General features: G+C 46.5%; 1 protein-coding gene across 1 annotated transcript in view; it reads right to left on the bottom strand.

The window, feature by feature from the left end:
* Positions 1–22,237, bottom strand: part of LOC128412321 (uncharacterized) — a 47,498-nt gene extending 25,261 nt beyond the window's left edge. The window contains exons 1-2 of the mRNA XM_053385227.1: positions 22,065–22,237; positions 17,747–18,087 (exon numbers count right to left, since the gene is read on the bottom strand). Of these exons, the coding sequence (XP_053241202.1) occupies positions 17,747–18,087; positions 22,065–22,237 (514 nt within the window). The remainder of the gene's footprint in view (positions 1–17,746; positions 18,088–22,064) is intronic.
* Positions 22,238–23,355: the final 1,118 nt, after the last annotated feature.

Genomic DNA, 23,355 nt, shown 5'->3' on the forward strand with positions numbered 1-23,355 from the left:
CCAATACAGAAAGGCAATTTCCTCTAACAAAACACATCCATTCAGCGTGAGCGAAGTTGCTAAAAATCCAAACAAAGAGGAGTGCAGGCCCTGGCATTTATGTTCGCAAGATTTTTATTTAGCTCTATGCATTTCTGAGTACAATGCTCCTTCAGGGCCATGAAGAGCCAGCAAGTTGTTTGGTTTCAGAAAAAAACACACAACACAGCAGAGAGGAGAAAATTTTGCTACATCAAGGATAGATTTCAGCGCCTGTGGAGCAGAACAGGGCTTGCATTGACAAGAGCATGAACTTCCGAGGCTTTTGAACAGATCTTGGATGTTCCCACCAATTATTTCCTTCTGCCACGGAGAAGCGCAAGCACCTTGCAATTGAGGAAGATGGTTGCTAATATATTTTAACACATTCGACTGTTATTTCTTACAGAGAAAGGCACATGAAAAGAAATCATCAAGCACCCTCCCTCCCCGAAGTGCAAAACCAGCCATAAAAGAAAGAGAATAGGAAACGGCAGTAAAGTATTTGAAAGTTGCTTGTCCCATTTGCCTCCCATGCTTGGGAAGTTGTGGGGAGGTAGGTTCCTGAAACAGGGCTTGGATGCAGCAGGGGCCTTGAATCAGCAAGGTACTGGGGGGTGCCTAGGGGGAAGGCTGTGTGGTGCAGTGGTTAGAGTGCTGGACTAGGACCCAGAAGACCAGGGTTCAAATCCCCACTAAGCCATGTTGCACACGGGGTGAACATGGGTCAGTCAGCTCACAAATGGCTCTTTTATTAGAATAATATTAAAGGCGGGGGTGTTCTTTAAGAAAAAATATTTTATTTGCTGCTATACTGGATAATGATTTCTGCTCCCATTTTAATATATTCAGGGACCTGTATTAGACTGAAAGTGACATTTTCTAACGTTAGCATCTATGGATTAATTCGGCTGTTAAATGAGCTCCCGAGGAAGAACAGGGGGAATAAATGTTAAAACAAACAAATTGACTGATTCTGCTCACCAGGCAGCAGTGGCGTACAGTGGTACCTCGGGTTACAGACACTTCAGGTTACAGACGTTTCAGGTTACAGACTCCGCTAACCCAGAAATAGTACCTTGGGTTAACTTTGCTTCAGGATGAGAACAGAAATTGCGCTGTAGCAGCAGGAGGCCCCATTAGCTAAAGTGGTGCTTCAGGTTAAAAACAGTTTCAGGTTAAGAATGGACCTCCGGAACGAATTAAGTTCTTAACCCAAGGTACCACAGTAATTGCAAACGTGTGGAGCCCTGCTTCCCAGAATCCTTTGCAGCGCACAAGACGGAACCAATTCTCAGGAACAGTAAACTAACCAAAGCCCCTCTTCATCCCTCCCCAAAGCAGTCTCTAACATTTACCCTGCAAGATATAGAACAGTTTATTATCCTGCGCCTTCCCAAGTCGTGCTCCTGCGTACGTTTTCTGTTCCACCCGGCAGATACACCTCTTTCAGGAGTGCGTGGTTAATGATAGGCATTAAACTGTACTCCATATGGGGAGAAAAGAAAAGCAAAGTTATGGTTTTGATACACAAAAAGAAAACACTCGCCTGCAGTTTTTACGTTTAAAATAAACACCCTGCAATTTGACGCAGGATCTGCATCAACCGGAAATGTTGAAGGAGTAATGAGCAAAGGCTTAAGAAAAAAACAGCCAAGTGCAGCTGGAAGTTTATTATGGTTCCCATAATAGCCGCAGCATCTAAACAGTCCTGGAGGTTGGGTCTTTAAGCAACAGAAAGGCTGGCATCATCATAGATGCAAGCTAACCGATCATATGCTGTGAGAAACCCAACTGGAGTGTATAGAACAGAAGTCAACGGGCACATAGAGATGAAGAAATATTATTTGGAAAGGCGTGCGTATATGAATGTGCGTGCAATTTATCTATTTTTATCTCTCTGCTTTGTTGCAAATCACCCTACGGCTTGCACAAAGGGTGGTACGTAAATAATCTAAAGAGCTAAGAGCAACCAGTATCACATTAAAGGTACTCAATTCCAAATCCAAATCCCAGGGCTTGATGGAGAAGTGTAGCCATCACCACCTCCACAGCTGCCACTGGCTAAGGTGCAAGAGAGAGGAAAGGACCACTTGGCTGCACCAGCTAGCATGCTGGTGCTTCAAAGAGACCCAAATTTGTGCCCATTGCTGTTGTGTGAAGGCAGAAGGGTTGGCAGTATCCAATGCTCCAACCCCTGCCCTTAAAAACCCTGTGTAAGGGGTATCCGGTGGTTGCTTGAGAGCCATCAGGCAAGATGCCTCACTAGTCTGTGCTAAAGCTTTCTTATTGGTGCTAAAAAAACACCTTGCAAAGCAGAGCGCCTCTATTCCATGTCTTGCTCATTCACTGGCAGAATCTGAGAGTGGTGCTTAAATCTCCCCCAGCAGAGTAGTTTCTTGACCCCCAGTCTGTGCCTCCCCTCTCTGCGTGGAAGCCTACTGCGCAGGGACAGCTTGGGTAAAGGAGGACCTCCCTCCTCCCCACTTTGCTCAGGCAAGGTCTCCACCCCCACCCCCATCGTTCTGCCCGGACACTGAGGTCCAGCACCGAGGGCCTTCTGGCAGTTCCCTCACTGTGAGAAGCCAAGTTACAGGGAACCAGGCAGAGGGCCTTCTCGGTAGTGGCGCCCTCCCTGTGGAACGCCCTCCCACCAGATGTCAAAGAGAACAACTACCAGACTTTTAGAAGACATCTGAAGGCAGCCCTGTTTAGGGAAGCTTTTAATGTTTGATGTATTACAGTATTTTAATATATATATTTTTGGAAGCCGCCCAGAGTGGCTGGGGAAGCCCAGCCAGATGGGCAGGGTATAAATAATAAATTATTATTATTGCCTCCTCCGAGCCCTGCATCTCCTCTCCACTAGAGGCGGGGCTTCCTTCCTCCGCTGAGAAAGTGCTGCTTCACACGATCTTTGGGGGCTCTCTGTAATCCATCCGGCTTTTCCCCTCTCGCCCCTGCGTCGATGGCAGTTCCCTGACACCCTGCTTTTGGGGTTACTGCTGTCGATAGTCCCCACCCACCTGGGGGATTCACTGGGGTGTTTCTTGCAGGCAGTGTTCAAAATTATTTGCACCTGGCTCCCTACCACTTGTGACAAAGTGAAGGTGTCTGGGTGCTAGGATGCTGCCTGACGTCTCCACCACCTGGGGATCATTGGATCGGGACTATTTTCACACACTAATGCCCCATCCTGTAGAAATCCATCGGTTATATTTTATCTGCACAATCGGAATGAATTTCTGGAACCAAAATGCTTTTTTCTGTGCAGCCTGAGCAGGAGCAGTCACCATTAGGAAAAAGAGGTCAGTATAGGCCAGTCTATAGGTGGACCGTCCCTGGATCAAGTGGCCTTTCTTCTTCAAGTTCTCAAAGTTCTTTTTAAAAAAATAATTTTTATTAAACACTTTCAACATACCAAATTATCATTCCAAATAATCAATTGCATTATTTTGCCCCCCTTTCCCCCCCCAGGACTTCCCTCAGCTCCCCTCTCCGATTTCTTTGCACATATTGTTCTCTGCATATTATAAATTTGTACATATCCTTGCCTTATCTGTCATCTGTTCAACTAATAAATTTGTGGGTGTTTATTCAAAACCTGCCCAAGTCATTTTGTTGTCTTCCTTGAAGTCACGATTGTCCTTGTCACGCAGTTTATACATCAATTTAGCCAGTTCCAAATAGCTCATCAGTTTTTCTTGCCACTGTTCTTTCGAAGTTCTCAAAGTTCTTAACCTAGCTCTAGGTTATCATCTGAACCAGCCAAATGTTTCACCGAGAATCAATCACAGTCAGTCCATCATTTGAGAAAACCAAGACTTTTGAGCCGTCTTGCCCCAAAATGGCAGCTAGACATTCCGTTTTGGCAACTGCAACCTTTGTTTAAGGAGCCATTTGGTGCCCAGCTTATACAACTGAATTTCTAATGCCACTCACAGTTGGGGCTTCCCCACCAATGGCAGAGGCTGACAGAGTTGAGAGGTGTTGGGCACAGGGACTCATCTGACCCCAACCAAAGATCCTCCGGCAGCACAGCATATCCTTGGCTAGAAGTGCCTTTTACCAACTGCAAATGGTTTGCCAGCTACGGCCATTCCTGGGCCTGGATTGTGTGGCCACAGCAGTTCGTGCACTGGTTACTTTCAAGACTGGATTACTGCAATGTGTTCTGTGTGGGGCTTCCCTCACGCTTGATCAGGAAGCTGCAGTTAGTGCAGAATGCTGCAGCACCATTGCTGACACCACATGTGAAAGAACTTGCCTATTGATCCACATGGAACTCCCTGCCTATTGATATGAGGCAAGCACCTTCACTGCGTTCCTTTCCTGCCTGCTGAAGACATTCTTATTTAGACAAGCTTGCCCAAGCTGTTTAGAAAGTTGGTATGCGTTTTGGTCTACAGTGGTACCTCGGGTTAAGTACTTAATTCGTTCCGGAGGTCCGTTCTTAACCTGAAACTGTTCTTAACCTGAAGCACCACTTTAGCTAATGGGGCCTCCTGCTGCCGCCGGAGCACAATTTCTGTTCTCATCCTGAAGCAAAGTTCTTAACCCGAGGTAATATTTCTGGGTTAGCAGAGTCTGTAACCTGAAGCGTATGTAACCCGAGGTAGCACTGTACTCTATTGTGGCTTTCGCTTACTGTGTGTGTTCAGCCACGGTTGTAAATTTATTAGCGGTCATTTTTATTGTTTTGTCTCTTCTGTAAACCGCTTTGAGGGTTTTCTCTACAATCAAGCTGTATGAAAATTTTATGAAATAAAATATTTAACAATATTCTAGCAAAAAACCCAAAACAAACCCCTGTCTAGGTGGTTTACACAAAACAATACAACATATTCGAAAGAAAGCTGCTCTGTAAATCAGGAGATTCTCAGCTGAGAAAGAGAGGGAGGGATTGTTTGCAGATGGTGCGTAAGATATGGCATCGGAAATTGGCTCTTAAGGGAGAGAGAGAGAGAGAGAGAGAGAGAGAGAGTCTGTCCTTTAGCAGACTTGAGCAACATCTAAAAATCAGAACAGCACCCAATAGCAACTGGCCTCGCATCCAGTCTAGAATATTCAGGCTCTGCCATCTGGCATAGGAAGGAGGCAAAACAACCCCCAAACCTCACCCCCCCCTCAGAAAAAGCTGCACAATATTCAGAAAGAGAAAATATCCCCAACCGGCAAATCACGACCCCCATTTGGTCACACGGGAACCACCACTATTTTACAAACTCTTGTGTGTAAGATGGCAAAATAAAGTTAAGACAAAACACATACAGGTGGGAGATCAGACACGAACCAAGGCAGAACTCTGATTTTTAAAGAGAATTTTTAGGAGAGATATCCGAATTTTGCACCTAGATCTGGCTCAGGCTGTTCTTGGGTCACCCAGAGGCAAGTGTCCCAGAATAGCACAGCCTCTGGCTAACTTCGAAAAATCAAGGACACCTGGGAAGGGATTAAAATATGCACTGAACTAGCAGGAAAAGAGCCATATTTTAGTGATACACCCAGAATCATGCACACCACAGGGCAATTAAAGAATGTTACAATGGGTCTCTGTTGACTGTACACATGACCCTGTAAACATAATCTTATCTATCCATCCATCCATTGGATGGTGTTTGCATACTGCTTAACTGTAGTTTCCCTAGTGTTTATTTTTAAACAGGGGGCTGTCCCCTCATTCTTTGCAGAGCGCCTCATATATATATTTTCTTTGTTCAAATATTTATAACCTGCACTTTTATGCAGTATTTGGAGGTAGCTCAAGGCATGTAAAATATAATAAAACCAGTTCATAAATACCCACAAAACGTGATTGAAAAACATCCACAAAGCATCAGATACTGGTCTGTTGAGGAGAGCAATTCGTTCTGTGAAAACCTGCCTAAACAAGTGCGGTTTTCAAGAGACATCCGAAAGGAAGGGACAGTCCCTGACAAACCTCTAGCAGCAGGGAGTTCCACAGAGCAGAGGCTACCACACTAAAGTCCAACCAAACCCCAGTGAATGCCAGTTCTTGGCCAATCTTTCTGCCTCTCTGTGTATCACAGCAAGTACATATGCTCAAATGCTTTTTTCTACTACGATAATACTTAACAACACCCCCCCAGAAGAACCGTCTCCATTACTTATAGCAAGTGAGATCAGAAAATATAAACTGTGTGGAAATAATAATACTAAAGCCTTTGTTCTTTGAAATATTTGGAAGATATAAGACTCTCCTGTGACACACTATTTAATTGGGATCCGCCATTATGGAATAGACTGAGTTGTAGAGACAAATAGTCATAGGGGGGAGGCGGGCTCTTAATTTGTTATTATATCTGTAATTCAAGTCCGATTTGGCAAACCTCCCCTGGAAAGACTAATGTTTGATGCAACCTGTCTGTAGAAAATTAATGAGCAAACGCTTAGATTTTATTTCATCGGAACTGAGAGAAGATGGCGTCTGCCACAAGAGTAGGACTTTTGGATTGATTCAGCATAAACACCAGTGTGTAAGGACATACTGCTAATAATAGACTTACCAGCTGCAAAAAGGGGAAAAAAAGAAAGAAAAAGAAAAAGGAGAGTCACACAAATTTCACACAGAAGTATATTATTGTTCACTCCAACTCGCCTGTGGAAATAACTCAGAGGCTGTGAAAGAAAGAAGGATAACAACAGGAGAACTCAAAGAAGGAACTTTTGGAAACTCAACATAAGATGATTGGACCCCACTGAATTTGAAGCATGGGAAGCCCCAACAAAAATTTATAATATGGCAAAATATTTGGACTTTATTATATGTATCTGCATAATTTGGAATATTTAATGTGATTTGATTGGATTGTTAAAATGGAAAACTTAATAAAAATTATTATAAAAAAGCACATATGCTCAAATGCTGATGTCCAAATATACTACCTCACTTCTGCTATGTGTTCCTGTTGATATGACAGGACCCAACTATCTGCACTTTCCAGAAACAGCTGGAAGACATTTTGTTCCAGCAGGCTTTCCCAAACGTATCTTTGCTACAAGTGTCTGGTTGTTAGGCTTTCAGTCTTGTTTTAAATGTGTTTGCTGGTTTTGTGGGGTTTTTAATTCTCTTATGTGTAAATCACCCTCGTAAATATATGACAAAAACTTATTTGGGCAAATACAATGGAGATTTGCGATCGGACAGGATTAGGGCAGAGGAGGACAGGAAGCTCCTGCCAGCCACACAACAAAATCTTCTGGTGTTTAGGAGAATGTCTGGCTCAAACATTTGCATGCGCTCAAGATCAGTGCCTGAATGTGGAGAACCCTGTCTCTATGCACTTTCTAAATAGAATATTTCCCCTTCTGTTTAACACGTGAGGAAAGGCAATCTCCCACGATGAAGCAGCTAACAGAACCACGGACAGCTTAATTGAAAAGCCAGATAAGCTCCTTCCTCTTTAGTTTTCATTAATCAATTTTTCTCTAGGTAGTTACTGTAGTTTGATTGAATGCTACATACCTCATGCTGGTGACTTCACACTTAGCAAAAGACCTGTGCCTGCAAGTCAGGCGGAATAACTCTGCTATAGAGGTTTTATTTTTCCTTCGGTGAAGGCTGAAACCAACCTCTTTCCTAATAGTTTTATACCACTTAGTCAGCCTTCCCTTCACGCAACACCGTTTTCTCAATTGCCTCCCCTGACGCTGCTGAGGATAACATACAGGTACAGTGGTACCTCAGGTTAAGTACTTAATTCGTTCCAGAGGTCTGTACTTAACCTGAAACTGTTCTTAACCTGAAGCACCACTTTAGCTAATGGGGCCTCCTGCTGTTGCCACTCCACAGGAGCACAATTTCTGTTCTCATCCTGAAGCAAAGCTCTTAACCTGAAGTACTGTTTCTGGGTTAATGGATGTAACCTGAAGCGTATGTAACCCGAGGTACCACTGTACTTGCGTTGGAGGGCTAACAACAGCTTTTTTGGGGATGGGGGATAATTTAGGTCAGGGGATGCCACTCAGGAGCAGAGAGATTTAAATAATAATAATAATAATAATAATAATAATGATGATGATGCTTCCCTAGGAGCACTTCCTCAACCACTCAGGGGGCCTTGCAGCTGGTCTTCAGATGAAATCAAAATGTCAGGAAAGCCAATACAATTATACATTCCATCTTATTTTAGGCACCAACTTACAAAAGCCTTTATTAACCTGCCCGTCTATCCACAGGTTAATTATAAGCCTCCACAGCTGAAAAAAACCCCAGCTCATCCTTTAACAAATTTCCCTCCGTATGACTAAGAGTCATTATTTTAGCTTCCACAGCTGTACAGGTAAGTGATTATTGAAAGACCTGGTTGAACTATGCCTGTGTGCTCAGAGAGAGAGGAGGGAGCCACAGGTGTAGATTCCTGTTTGCACTGAAGATTCTCATGGAACCATCAAATGGTGGATTGGAAGGGACACCAAGTGTCATCTAGTCCAACCTGCCGCAATGCGGTAATCACACCTAAAGAATCCCTGGCAGATAGCTTTTCAACAAGTTTAAAAACCTCCAGTGAAGGAGTGGGGAAGGAGGGAGAGAGTGTGGGGAAAGAGAGGAAAGTGGGGTGGAATTGGGGAGGGCGGAGTTAGGGAGGTTGGGGGGTAGGCAATGAGCCAAAGGGAGGGTTCTGATTCCTGCCCACCCCTTTTATTCTGAAAGACAGAGTCAATCATGTTTTAACAATAGTTTTCAATTTGTTGTTGTTGTTTGTCGTATCCGACTCTTCGTGACCCAATGGACCAGAGCACTCCAGGCACTCCTGTCTTCCACTGCCTCCCGCAGTTTGGGCAAACTCATGCTGGTAGCTTCGAGAACACTGTCCAACCATCTCGTCCTCTATCGTCCCCTTCTCCTTGTGCCCTCCATCTTTCCCAACATCAGGGTCTTTTCCAGGGAGTCTTCTCTTCTCATGAGGTGGCCAAAGTATTGGAGCCTTAGCTTCAGGATCTGTCCTTCCAGTTAGCACTCTATTGTCCCCCTCACACAACACTTAAAAGCAAAACAAAGCAATCACTGAAGTAACTGGCTACTCTAGAGGCATTTTAAACAACCAAACAGGGCTGTATTGTTACATTAATGTTGCCCTTTTTCTCTGAGGAGTGCTGGGAAGTGTACCTGATTCCCCAGTCCTTTTCTTTGTCTTCACAACAACACCGTGAGGTAGTAGCTCAAGCTGAGAGTGTGTGCGATTAGCTCAGGGTGACTTAGTGTGCTTCTTGGCTGTGCGCAGATTTGAACCCAAGTTTTCCTGCTCTGGTCTTGCACTGCGCTGACTTCGGCATTTTCTACCCCAACTTTCCTTCAGGTTAGAGCACAGGGCAGCTTAAATCGCAGGATATAATATACACAGGAGAATGAAACATAACCAAATAAGAGCATACATCCTTTACAAATGCAGCAACACGAACCCTGAACTCCAAGCAGCATCAACACCACCAGGTTCCAAAGGTCCCGGGCAAATTAGTATGTTTTCACCTGTCACCTAAATGTAGCTTGCGTGGACAATTGACACGTGTCACTCGGGAGGTAAAGGTAAAGGGACCCCTGACCGTTAGGTCCAGTCGTGGCCGACTCTGGGGTTGCGGTGCTCATCTCGCTTTACTGGCCAAGGGAGCCGGCGTACAGCTTCCGGGTCATGTGGCCAGCATGACTAAGCCACTTCTGGTGAACCAGAGCAGCGCACGAAAATGCTGTTTACCTTCCCGCCGGAGCAGTACCTATTTATCTACTTGCACTTTGACGTGCTTTCAAACTGCTAGGTTGGCAGGAGCAGGGATCGAGCAACGGGAGCTCACCCCTTCGCAGGGATTCGAACCGCCAACCTTCTGATCGGCAAGTCCTAGGCTCTGTGGTTTAACTCACAGCGCCACCCATGTCCCACATCACTCGGGAGAGAGTTCCATGAACAGTCATGGGGCAGCCATCCAAATAAATGAATAAATAAATGTTGCTATCAAGACCAGTTTGGCAATAAACAATGAACTCGTTAAACAGCCTCCGGCAACTGACACTCTCTCAGCTTTGCTCTTCTCTCCCCATTACTGCGAGATGAAGAGAATAAGGGCTGACTTTACTCACGGCACCCTTCGGAAGCCACAGTTCCTCTTCTCCACAACCGCTAATAACATAAGGGCAGCTCTGCTGAATTTGGCCAAAGGCCTATCATGTCCAGCATCCTTTTCTCAAAGTGGCCAACTATAGGATGCCTGTAGGAAACTTGTGGTCAGGGCTTGAGCGCAACGGCACTCTCTCGTGGAGTAAATTCATGCTTGCAGGGAGAAAAGCCAGGGCTTAGGGTTAACTGCTTGCACCTACAAGGTCTGGAGCTCGTGGGGGTAAGAGGCAGAGGCTGATGCCAGTGATTCAGCACAAAGTAGGGTATAAGTAGCCCTGTATTTGTAGCGTGGGTGTTTTGGGATGGTGGAATCCAGATATGTCTATTTCTGCTGGGAGAACTTTTGCTGAGAACACCTTCTGCGAACTACCTGCCAGTAAATATACTGAGCTGCCTGGTGTCTGTCTTCTCCGACTGGCGATTGGCCTGGGTTCAATTTAATGCTTCTGCTGGCGCGCTGAATGCACTCTGCACATGCCCCAACACTCTCCCCCACATGTGATTCCCAGTGTCTGATACCAAGAAGCACACTGCCTCCAACAGTGTGGGAGAGCACACAGCCATCATCGCCAGTAGTCTTAACCCTTCAGGAATTGTAGCTCTGTCGTAGCTACACCAGCTCTCAAGAAAAAAATGTTGGTATTTTATATTCCTCAGCACCACCACCCCAAATAAAAGAGGGAGGGAGGAATCAGCATGGCTTGCAGAAGTTCCAAGTCAAAATATAACAAAATTTAAAATTTCAACATGGCAGATAGCATAGTTTAAGGTGGTTCCCAAGCAGTTGCAAAAAAACCTGAAAGCCTGTAGTGTAGATGTGCCTTAAAAAAAAGAACCTGGTTTTTCTTTTTATCCACTTCCTACGTTTATCATTACTAAGGAGCAGCTCGGGTTGAGCTGCCATCCTCTTCCAACAGGTGTGACAATCTCATTTGTGAAGGGAAGAAGAATCGCTTGTTTCCAGTAGCAGCACCTACATGATTTGAAAACCCCAGCAAGGCAAGCACTTGCCAGACATGGGACAACATCACTGCTTTCTTGGTGTTGTTAGAGACAGTGTTAAACAGTTAAGGCTCTTCCTCCACATTCAGTTGCCGGCTAAGTAATGCTGCATCACACATGCATAATATTATCAGTATATGCCTAAGCTTGCCTGCAGTGGCAGTTTAAAACATATTCCTGGCTGCAACTGCACGTCTGTTTATCTCTTCATTATAAAGAGTAAAGCTGCTCCATATAGATTCATCTCCTTCGGGTTTAAAATGAAAAAATCTCTTGCCAACTTGCAAAAGTTAAGAAAGAAAATTGCACATGTCCATTCTGCTTTAGTGAGCAGCACATCCAGCTGTTTCTGAAGTCCCGTTCATGTGGCCAAACAGGACAGAGTGAACGCACATGGGAGGCGCTTCTGCAATCCCCATGTCTCCCCACCTCTACTTATTCACTGATGGTTTTTTTTATAAATGCTATCTCCAACTCCTCGAAAGATTCCATCAACGGTGTGTCCAAAATTTTTTACACATCACTTGGGAAGACAGGCGAACTAATACCAGTGTACTGGAAGAAGCGAAGATCACCAGTGTCGAAGCAATGATTCTTCAACATTGACTTCGTTGGACTGGTCATGTTGTGTGGATGCCTGGTTATCGTCTTCCAAAGCAACTACAGTGGTACCTCGGATTACATATGCTTCAGGTTACATACGCTTCAGGTTACAGACTCCACTAGCCCAGAAATAGTACCTCGGGTTAAGAACTTTGCTTCAGGATGAAAACAGAAATCGCCCAGCGGTGGCGGAGGGAGGCCCCATTAGCTAAAGTGGTGCTTCAAGTTAAGAACAGTTTCAGGTTAAGAATGGGCCTCCAGAACGAATTAAGTTCTTAACCCGAGGTACCACTGTACTCTATTCCGAACTTAAAAATGGAAAGCGTAATGCTGGTGGTCAACAAAAGAGGTTTAAAGACTGTCTCAAGGCAAATTTTAAAAAATGTAGTATAACCAACAACAATTGGGAAACACTTGCCTGCGAGCGCTCCAATTGGAGAACAGCCTTTACGAAAAGGTGACATGGGCTTTTAAGACACTCGAACTCAGGACACAAGGGAGAAACGTGCTAAGAGGAAGGCACGCTTGCAAATCCACACCGTGATCAACTCCCACCCGGAAACCTATGTCCCCACTGTGAAAGGATGCGTAGATCCAGAATTGGCCTCCACAGTCACTTACGGACTCATTGTTAAAACCCTGTTTATGAGAGACAATCTTACTTGGCTACAAGTGATCACCAAAGAAGAAGACGATGACAGTTGAGGGAACAGAGAGTTTCAGAAGACAGGTGAACAGGATGCAAAACGTCTTGGAATTTTTCACCTTCCAAGATGAAAACCCTTCTTTTTCCTTTATTACCCAGTGAGTGGTGATGGCAAAACATTGCTGCTCAATACAGAGACAGAGCCACTCTGCACATGCCCAGGGGGCCACAGCCTACTTTAGTTCTTATATATTCCCCTCCCTATTTTTTATTATTCTAATTTATACACTCACTAAATGTATCCCCTGCCTTTGCCCCAAGACAATCAGAAAAGCTTACATGGTTCTCTCGACAACCTTCATTTTATCTTCACAAGGTGGGCTGTGCTGAGAGATGGCCCAAGGTTAAGCAGTCAGCTTCACAGCTGAATGTGGATTTTAACCTGGGTCTCCCTGCCCTCCATCCAGTGCTGCGCAATTTTCACCTACATTTCATGGAAGTTTGAAGGCAGCCTTGGCATGAATTAAGCACCTGCAGGTCGGCCTCATGAAGGCTTTCAGATTTGCTTTTGACGCTCTTCCAAATACACAGCAAACACAGATGGGAGATGCTGCTGGGACTTCCGTGGCCTTGGCAGTCAGCACCACAGAAGGAAACTAGCCAGTTTGGGGCTCCTTCCTATGGGCTCTGCAATATTGGTTAGCTAATGCAAAGTGCAACAGGGTGAAGCAGGACTGTAAAGGCTGGTCAGCATTTTGTGCCTTCCTTACTTTAGCCAAGGGAGAAACTGCAGCTTCTCTTATCCTCGCCTGAAAGCTTCACCTGCCTGCTGTGACCCTCTTCCACTAAGCTATGAAAATTCACCGCTTGTTATACCATTAAGGAAAATTATGTTATTTGACACCATGCAAGTTGACTAAGATGTATAGAACAGTCTATACACTGGGAGTGTATGTAGGTGGAAGGTACCTTTTTCCATACCTGGTGGATGTGCAAAAAAAGTAACAGAGAATTATTGTGAGATTATGTATAACAAACTAGAAAAGATGTTCAAAATAGATATACCCCAAAAGCCAGGAGTATTTCTTCTGGGAATACGTGGAAGAGGTAAAGGTAAGTCGCGGACGACTCTGGGGTTGTGGCGCTCATCTCGCTTTATTGGCCGAGGGAGCTGGCGTACAGCTTCTGGGTCATGTGGCCAGCATGACTAAGCTGCTTTCTGGCAAACCATAGCAGGGCACGGAAACGCCGTTTACCTTCCCACCGGAGTGGTACCTATTTATCTACTTGCACTTTGACATGCTTTCGAACTGCTAAGTTGGCAGGAGCAGGGACTGAGCAATGGGAGCTCACCCCGTTGCGGGGATTCGAACCTCTGACCTTCTGATTGGCAAGCCCTAGGCTCTGTGGGCCACAGAGCACCACCCGCGTCCCTATGTGGAGGAGAGATCCCCCCCAAATTGGTAAGCCAGAGTACTCTACACAAAAAAATGGAAAGCACCAGAAATCCCAATGAAATAGGAATGGGTCCTCAAGCTACGAGAGTACTTAGAAATGGTGGGACCCACAGCTAAAATAAGAAATTAGAAAGATAAAATACAGTCATACCTCAGGTTGCAGGTGCTTCGGATTGTGTGATTTTGGGTTGCGCACTGTGCTGAACCTGGAAGTATTGGAACAGGTTACTTCCAGGTTTTGGCGCTTGTGCATGTGCAGAAACATTAAATCGCACTTTACGCAGGTGCAGAAGCGCCGAATCGTGACCCACGCATGCGCAGACGTGGCACTGCGGGTTGCAGACATTGCGGGTTGCAAACATGCTTCCCGCACGGATCACATTCGCAACCCGAGCATCCACTGCATACAGTATGTGGAAGAACCAATAACCTTTTCAGTCTATATAAGAACGCAATACAGCCAAATGAAATTTCAAACCTATGAGCAATGGCAATAAAAGATTGTAATATAGGATTTAGATAAACAGATAAGGTTGGACAGCAGCAGGAAGGAGAGAGAATTAGACCATCACAGATATAAGGATGGGAAGTCGCCAGGATAAATAAATAGATTTTGATGTAAATGGTATATTATATGAGCTTAATGTATATCAGTGTAAAATAATAAACTTTTTTTTTTTAAGAAAAGGTACAGGAGTCCTGTGTTATTCTGCATTCAGACACCCTGGGTGTCAAAGGCTCAGCAAAACCTCCTTTGGAAAGAAGTTGGTTTTACTAATGCAGCTTCCTCCCACAACTTGCCAACCCAAAGCTCAGCATCTGCTACACCACTACAGAATTCCAAAAATCAAAGTTAAAAGTCTTGTAGGGCTGGCAGCTTCTTAAGCAGCTCCTGTAGCTGTGTCTTTAATGGATGTCTGATCTGCATCTGTCAGCAGGTGGAATATATTTATGCGCACACACACACACACAGCTTTCCCCTGTTCATTTCTGCAGCTGTTAAAGGCGCAATAGCAGGTCAGGTCATTTTTGCCGAACAGCTGGCAACCTTACAGCCCTTCTTTTGCCTATGCCTGCACCTCCTCTCCTCCAGATAACCAGATTAAAAAGGGAGGCTGGGCTACTGAACCCTTGACAGTTCTGCAGAAGGTGAATTTTGGCAGTACATCTTGTCACACTGCAGCGGTGCAGAGATGAGAAAATTTGCAGTGGCTGAAATTCTCTTTGGCACACAAACTATGAAATCGACAAGGAGGATGGATGTGTAGAGACAGGAATTTTGCAAGTTGGGAGTGCTCTTTTGTAGAACTACAGGGGCTTGCTCTGCCTTTGTTTCTAAAGCTGCAAACCTCTCCTCAATTACTTGCAAGCAAGTCCACTGATGGAAGAAAACACGCACAGTCACCAAAACACTAAATTCACCATGGCAGGTAAGAAGAGTACATTTCCCCCAGGTGTGTGTGTGTTTAAAGCTATTAAGCTGAATTAATAACTGTGGAAAGCTATCATCCTGTGAACAGTTTGCTCCTGGGAATGGCTCCAGCCACAATTTACTTCCGAAGCTTATCAACAGAGTCCCATCAGTGGGACAGAAAAAGGAAAGTAAAAATCTCTTGGGCTGTCAGCCTAATGTACACTTAATGCTAGGGAGTAAGGCTGCAACCCTAATCTTACTTGCTTGGGAGCATGCCGCGCTGAATTAAACAGGACCTACTTCTGAGTAGGCATGGCTATGATCACACTGTAAGGCTCACTCAGACAAAAGGAAACTTACTCCTAAGTAAACACTACGGTGATGATTACAGTGATAATTTCTCATCCCTATTTTATTTTTTCGTTGTGCAACGCTACCCTAGGAGAAGGATTTCTTTTCTCTTTTTTTACTATATACGGAAATAAAATAAGATTTAAAAATAACTGCAACATATGGGTTCATTTCCATGACTAACTAATGCCCTAAGCAGAGGTACTCTGAACATGGCTAAGGTTCAAATTACTGCCTTTGTGAGCAGTGAAGTTTGTTCTTCCCTTGCATTCTAGAGCTCTTTCACTTCCACCCCCAGCTTCGTATTTAGAGGAGTGCAACTGGTTTGGTCGCCCTGGGCACAGAGCCTTGGAGGTGCACAGCCATGGTTTTGAATGGAAGGTGAGAGGGAGGGGGCACCCAATTTTGGTGTCACAGGGTTCCACTGAATTTGAGACCCCAAGGTCCACCACTGCCAGCTGCTTACATCCGTAGGGCTTCGTTAGTGTCATTCTGTTTGTTTCCAAAGCAGCAGGTGTTATTGCGGGGGGGGGCAAAAGTACAAAGATGTTCACACCTTGGCTAGCTACAAATTAGGGAATTAGGAACAGCTTAAAGACTCCCAATTGGTGGGAAGAAGCTGGTTAGAGAACCAACCCATCCAAACCACGGTATACTTTGACATTGTCTATCCGTTTTTTCTCTACAGGTGTTCAGATGCCTCTTGAGATTCTTGGCATGTGGTTTTCCAAAGGTGGACTTCATCAGTGCTTGAATTCTAGCTGCCATTTTGAATCAAGATAGGAGACCGAAACAACACGTTGCCGTGATTTTGCTCGTTTTTTTCCAGAATAGGTTCAGCCCCCTCTTGAGATATCGTCACAAAACATGGCATAAGGGTTCCAGAGGTGGGGTGGGGTACAGTGATAGTTGAGTGCCAGGAGGGTGGACTGAAACACAACTTTTTTGGCATAGGTTTGGCCGCTTCTTGAGATTTCATTGCCAAACTTGGCACAAGGGGGTTGGGGTGACAGTCTTTGTTGGCTGGGTGCCATTTTGGATCAAGACACCACACTTAAACCTAGACCGTGGTGTGACGTCGTTTTTTGTACATAGGTTTGACCACCGCTCGCGATATCGCTGCCAAATGTGGTACCAAAGTTCCTGAGCTGGAGGTGGGACCAAAATGTGACTTTGGAGTGACTTCACCTGATTTTTAGTGTGTTGGTCCAAAAACACAAATTATACTATCCCAGTCTGTGCTGGGCAGTCCCCACTAGTGTGTTACAACAAAGTACAGGATACACATGCATTCTGGATAATGTCATCGAAAACTGGTACTTACTTCGGAATAGGCATGGCTACACTTGCACCGCAAGTATGGAAGTGAGAGCTAGACCATAAAGAAGGCTGCTCGCCGAATAATTTATGCTTTTGAATTATGGTGCTGGAGGAGATTCTTGAGAGTCCCAAGGACTGCAAGAAGATCAAACTATCCATTCTGAAGGAAATCAGCGCTGAGTGTTCACTGGAAAGACAGATCCTGAAGCTGAGGCTCCAATACTTTGGCCACCTCCTGAGAAGAGAAGACTTCCTGGAAAAGACCCTGATGTGGGGAAAGATGGAGGGCACAAGGAGAAGGGGACGACAGAGGACGAGGTGGTTGGACAGTGTTCTCGAAGCTACAAACATGAGCTTGACCAAACTGCGGGAGGTAGTGGAAGACAGGAGTGCCTGACGTGCTCTGGTCCATGGGGTCACGAAGAGTCGGACACGACTAAACGACTAAACAACAACAACAACACTTGCACCGCACATCCAGATCCATCCCAACAAATATTCTTTGCTGCAGGCTGTGCAGAAACAAACCTAGATTGGCCCCCTGCCCCATCACTCCAGCCACAACAAGTGACCTCAGACGCAGTGGTTAGAGCATCCCTTTGGCATGCAGAGGGGCCCGGGTTCAATCCCCGGCCGCTCCAAGTAAGGCTATAAAGTGTGTTCACACACACACCTGAAACCCTGGAGAGCCGCTGCCAGTCAGTGCTGGCAATATTGAGCCAAATGGGCCAGGGGCGAGGAGGAGTGGGGGGGTGTCCCGGCTTCCCCGCTCCGCAGATGCTCCCGAACCGGGCTGGCCACTCACCGTGCACGGCGGAGGAGGGAAAGAGGAGCAGCAGCCACGGCAGCCAGAGCCCCGGAGGCGTCTTTTCCTTGCCCGCCTCCTTCAGCATGGTCCTCCGGGCTCCGAGGGGCGGCTGCTGCGGCGAGGAACGGCGGCGGTAGCGGCGACCAGAAGCGGGGCTGGCGAGAGAAGCCTCAGCCGACCCCGGGCGATGGTTGCATCTCTGGGAGAAAGGCAGAGAAAGTCCCCTCGCCGCCGCTGGAGACGACGCGGGTCTCAGCGCGCGCCTTCCTTCGGGCGCAAAGCGCGGGCTCCGCGGCGAGCGGCGGCGGGGCTGAGGCGCTTCCTGAGGAACTCCATACCTGAGGGGGGCGGAGAGAGACGGAGGGAGGGGTCCTTCCGCCCCCCGCCCACTTTCCAAGGGAGGGGGGAAGGGGAGAAGCCTCTTGGCGCCCTCAAGGGTCAGCGCGCGCGCCGCTGTGGCTCCGAAGTTGCAGCCCCTTTCTCTCCAGTGGTTCCGCCCGAGGAGTGGGATTCGGGTCAGGGAGTTGGCCCGTACCACTTTGCTGCAGCGGGGGGGGGGGGGAGGGGGGAGGCGGGCGACTCGTAAATTTCTCCTCCTCTCCCCGCCTCAACCACGTCAAGTTGCGTTGGGATTCAGAAACCTGGCCAAGGTCGGCTCGTTCCTTCCAATGGGTCTACACGGAGTAGGGCCAGCACCGCAGGCGCGCCCAAGGCGATATAACCAAGTTATTTTGGTGACGACCTGAGGTGGAGGGGGGGTGTTGAATTTTTTAAGTCACACAAGCGCCTTCCTTCCTGAAGGGCGTCGAAGTGCGCAGAAGACAGCAATGACCAATTAAGCAACCAACAATTTGCTGGCCTTTTCGTGACACGAATCAGCTCTCTTCGCCTGGGTGGTAGGACAGGGTCTAATTATTGTTAAATCCATTCTCTTGCGTTTAAATTCTAGCCCACCTTTTCCTCCAAGGAGCTCAAGGTGCCTGGTTCTCCCCCTCCTCATTTGAACTCCAGCAACAACCCTGTGAGGCTCACCGTTTCCCAAACTTGGGTCTCAATCTGTTGTTGGTTTTTTTTGGACTACAATTCCCATCATCCCTGACCACTGGTCCTGCTAGCTAGGGATGATGGGAGTTGTAGTCCAAAAAAAACAGCTGGAGACCTGAGTTTGGGAAACCCTGGTTTAGATGGTGCTGTCGCTGAAGATGACAAGCTTCATTGTGGCTTAGTAGGGATTTGAACCCTAGTCTGACATTCTGAGTGCTACATCACACTAGTGAACTGGTGCAAATGGTAAGGTAAAGGTAAAGGGACCCCTGACCATTAGATCCAGTCCTGGGGTTGCGGCGCTCATCTCGCTTTGCAGGCCGAGGGAGCCGGCGTACAGCTTCCGGGTCATGTGGCCAGCATGACTAAGCCGCTTCTGGCAAACCAGAGCAGCGCACGGAAACGCCGTTTACCTTCCCGCCAGAGCGGTACCTATTTATCTACTTGCATTTTGGCGTGCTTTCGAACTGCTAGGTTGGCAGGAGCAGGGACCGAGCAATGGGAGCTCACCCCATCGCGGGGATTCGAACCACCGACCTTCTGATCGGCGAGTCGCAGGCTCTGTGGTTTAACTCACAGTGCCACCTGCATCCCTGGTGCAAATGGAGAGGAGAAGAAGAAGAAGAAGAAGAAGAAGAAGAAGAAGAAGAAGAAGAAGAAGAAGAATGTCATGGTTAGTTGCCATTGGCTTTGAAGAACATCAGGTGCAGCAGCTGTGAATGGCAGGTGCAGTCTGTGAAATATTCACATCGTTTTTTTAACTTCATTGTTATTGCTTCTTTTTGGTTCTTGTGTTTTATTATTGTGGCACTGTATGTAATTCAAACGGCAATATAATAAAAGGCAACATGAAAAATAAGCGAAGCAATATCAATGTGATTAAGAGTCATATAGCAACTAGGGCGGCACACTGCAATTGCTCAAAGAAGCAGAAGTGGTCCTCCAAGACTCTCTGCATTATTAAAGTGGTCCGGGAGGCAGGGGGAAAGTTTGGGACAATCCTGAGCTGGATGGATGAATGGGCTGGCTCAGACTAAGGCAGCTTCCTATGTCCCTGTGAGGTGGAGCAGCAAACGGCACAACAGCAAGCACACAAACACATCTCCACAACAATTTCAACATCTGACACTTTGCAGCCCTTTTGTGACACCTCTCTAAAAGCCAATAACTAAAGAGGGGTGTTTTTCTGAGAGCAACACAGTTAATATCTGGACTTAATATAACAAAGCATGATTTACTGACTTTGAACTCGTCCACACTTCTGCTAGTCCCTGTGCTTTCTAGGCAGTTTTGCCTTTGCCCTGCCACTTTCCCCCAGAAAACCCACTCTTTAGTGATAAATTGGAACAAATAGCACTCTGGGAAGGAACCCAATTGCCATTTATTCCAATTCAGGGCTAAATATCGGGTTTCCAATAGAGGCAAACAGAGTTGTGGGTAAGCTCTATATCTGATGCCACTTAGGAATATTATATGGTGTCAGAGTTGGTCTTGCTCTCCATTGACACCCCAGCACAGTGACTATGGGACAAACAGAGTCCCTGGGGCAGCTGGTGCTTCAGAGCAATGTGACCAAGAACTGGATAAGGTAGGAGCAGGTCTTTGGACAGATTCCAATCTGCCCTTTTGCTGAATGCGTCTGGAGAAGACACCAGGGAGGTTTTCAGTATCTTTCAGTTCACTGATGAAGCTGAAAAGCAAAAGGTGTCTGTTGTTCCCAGCAAATTCGAGGCTTGCTCTGCTCCAAAATAAAGAAAAGAAAGAAAGAAAATAGTGTGACTATTCAGATACACAAGAGGTTAGATGGAATTGGGTGGGGAAGCATTGGTCTCTGTGGCAGAGATTTAAAGGTGATTACACAAACTTGTGGTTTTGCAGACTGATGTGAATCCTGTTGTCTGTGGAGTAAACTCAGAAACCCACTGAGGGCTAGGTTGCTAAGAGACCCTCACTTGACCCTTACTTGTGCTGTCAACATTTGCCGAGCTGAAGAAGCAGCGTGCGCTTAGAGCTGCAGAGAGACAAATGTATGCAAGAGCTCAGGATAAACAGAAGCACCCCCACCCACCCACCCCTGAAGTGCAAAAAGCCACGAAGTCCCCTGCTATGTCTGCTGCGCAAGGGAAGTGCTGCACAAACTGGGTTGGGGCTCCACCCACAGTCCCAGGAGCTGTCCAAGTGTTCAGAAGCTTTTGTTTTGGCTGCTCCACAAAACATTGCTTTGCAAAGCCATGGAGGACAAAGCAAGCTAACACATTAAGGAGGAGAACCTTACTCCTTGGTGCATGGGCACTGCATTGGCAAGACAGAGAGCAGGGCAAAAAGCATTCAGGACTTCCTGGTGTTCCACAGGGATTGTTATTGGCAAGCATATTTCTTTCGAAGTGGACAGGTGCATTTGAGGCAGCTCTCACCGTTTTTTTTATCACTGCTAAAGGAGATCCGGCATTATTAGGCTCTGCAGCATGTGAGGCTATGGATCTGGTCCAGAATGTGCGTGAAGTCGCATGACAATTGCCCGCTGCTAAAGAAAATCTCCTTACAGCGTATTCTGGTGCTTTTGCTGGCCTGGGATGCTTTTTGGTGCATGTTATATTTATGTGGAGGGACGCGGGTGGCGCTGTGGGTTAAACCACAGAGCCTAGGACGATCAGAAGGTTGGCGGTTTCGGATCCCCACAACGGGGTGAGCTCCCGTTGCCTGGTCCCTGCTCCTGCCAATCTAGCAGACTGAAAGCACATCAAAGTGCAAGTAGATAAATAGGTACCGCTCCGGCGGGAAGGTAAACGGCGTTTCCGTGCACTGCTCTGGTTTGCGAGAAGCGGCTTAGTCATGCTGGCCACATGAGCCAGAAGCTGTACGCTGGCTCCCTCGGCCAATAAAGCGAGATGAGCGCCACAACCTCAGAGTCATCCGCGACTGGATCTAATGGTCAGGGGTCCCTCTACCTTTATACTTATGTGGATGTGGCTGTGGGCCCCTGTTGTCCATAAATGCAAGAAGATTTCCCCACACCACCATAGATTCATAGAATTGTACAGTTATAAGGGACCATGAGGGTCATCCAGTCCAACCCCCTGCAATGAAGGAATCTTTTGCCCAATGTGTGGCCCGAACCCACGACCCTGAGATTAAGAGACTCACGCTCTACCAACTGAGCTCATAGAGCAATTGAAGCCTCTCAAGTCTATGGAGGTCACCTCTATAACGACTAACCTTCCAGCATGCGTGAGTAGTTCAGTTATTATGACACAGAAGAATAATGAGTCACTCATGGTGTGTCTTGATCCCAAGGACCTTGGTAAGACTTTCAAGGGACAACACTTCTCTGTCCCCACAGTCAATGGCTTCCAGAGGATCCTGGCTGGGAAGAAAGTCTTCACCATCCTTGATGAAAAAGATGGCAGAGAAAGGGAGGTCCCAAAGGAGATTGATCACAACCATTTGATGACCTATGACTCAGTGGGTGAGATTTATGGGGTGGGTGTGTATTTCAGCCCTCTGCCAGATCGGTTCTGTGCAAGCCAGCATCAGAGCTGGCCCCTTTTATCCACTGCTAAATAAAGCACTTGTTCTTCTGATATCTTGGAGTGTGCTGTGCTGCACGGTTAATGGGAAGGCATGCAACTCACTTACAAATAGTATGACAGATATTCTCTCCCTCCCAAATGTCTCTCACCAGGCAAATCTGGGAAATAAATTGGCCATAGATTTCTAATATGATGTTGCTGAGCTCTGTATTACGCCTTTGCACTCTTGTTATTTGCCGTTCTTAAAGCGCTCAGAATTGTCTGATGTCGAAGGCAGGCCAATGGGATGAAACCGTAGGTGTTGGCGAAGGCCAATGTATGAGCAATCTGGCTCTTGAATAACAGAATGCACTTGTGGTCTTTATTATGAGGAATGAGAACATATTTGCAAAATCTCCAGCAGCAAAAAATGGCAGGGTTAAGACACACGCACCAATTCTGCCCCCAAGTCTTTGAAAGAAAGCCATCAATCCCCAATCTGGCTGCTTTTACAGGTTTCCATAGTAAAGTTCTCTTGTGGTTCTGAATTGTTTTAACCAGCACTATATTTTGATCATAGTTTGTAATATGTGGGGTTTGATTGCATTTGTTAGTCACTGTTGTTTTTTATTATTCTTACACTGTGAAATCTGCTCAGTGATCTTCATGGTAAAGGTAAAGGTACACCTGAGCATTAGGTCCAGTCGTGGACGACTCTGGGGTTGAGCGCTCATCTTGCTCTATAAGCCAAGGGAGCTGGCATTTGTCCGCAGACAGCTTCCATGTGGCCAGCATGACTAAGCCGCTTTTGGAAAACCAGAGCAGCGCACGGAAACGCCGTTTACCTTCTACTTGCACTTTGACGTGCTTTCAAACTGCTAGGTTGGCAGGAGCAGGGACCGAACAATGGGAGCTCACCCCGTCGTGGGGATTCGAACCGCCAACCTTCTGATCGGCAAGCCCTTGGGTCAGTGGTTTAGACCATAGCACCACCCACATCCTGATCTTCATGAAAGAAACAAGCAAATCCCACCAATAAGGCACTGACCGGCC

Source organism: Podarcis raffonei, chromosome 4 (assembly GCF_027172205.1).
Source record: "Podarcis raffonei isolate rPodRaf1 chromosome 4, rPodRaf1.pri, whole genome shotgun sequence".
In the NCBI taxonomy this organism is placed as follows: Eukaryota; Metazoa; Chordata; class Lepidosauria; order Squamata; family Lacertidae; genus Podarcis; species Podarcis raffonei.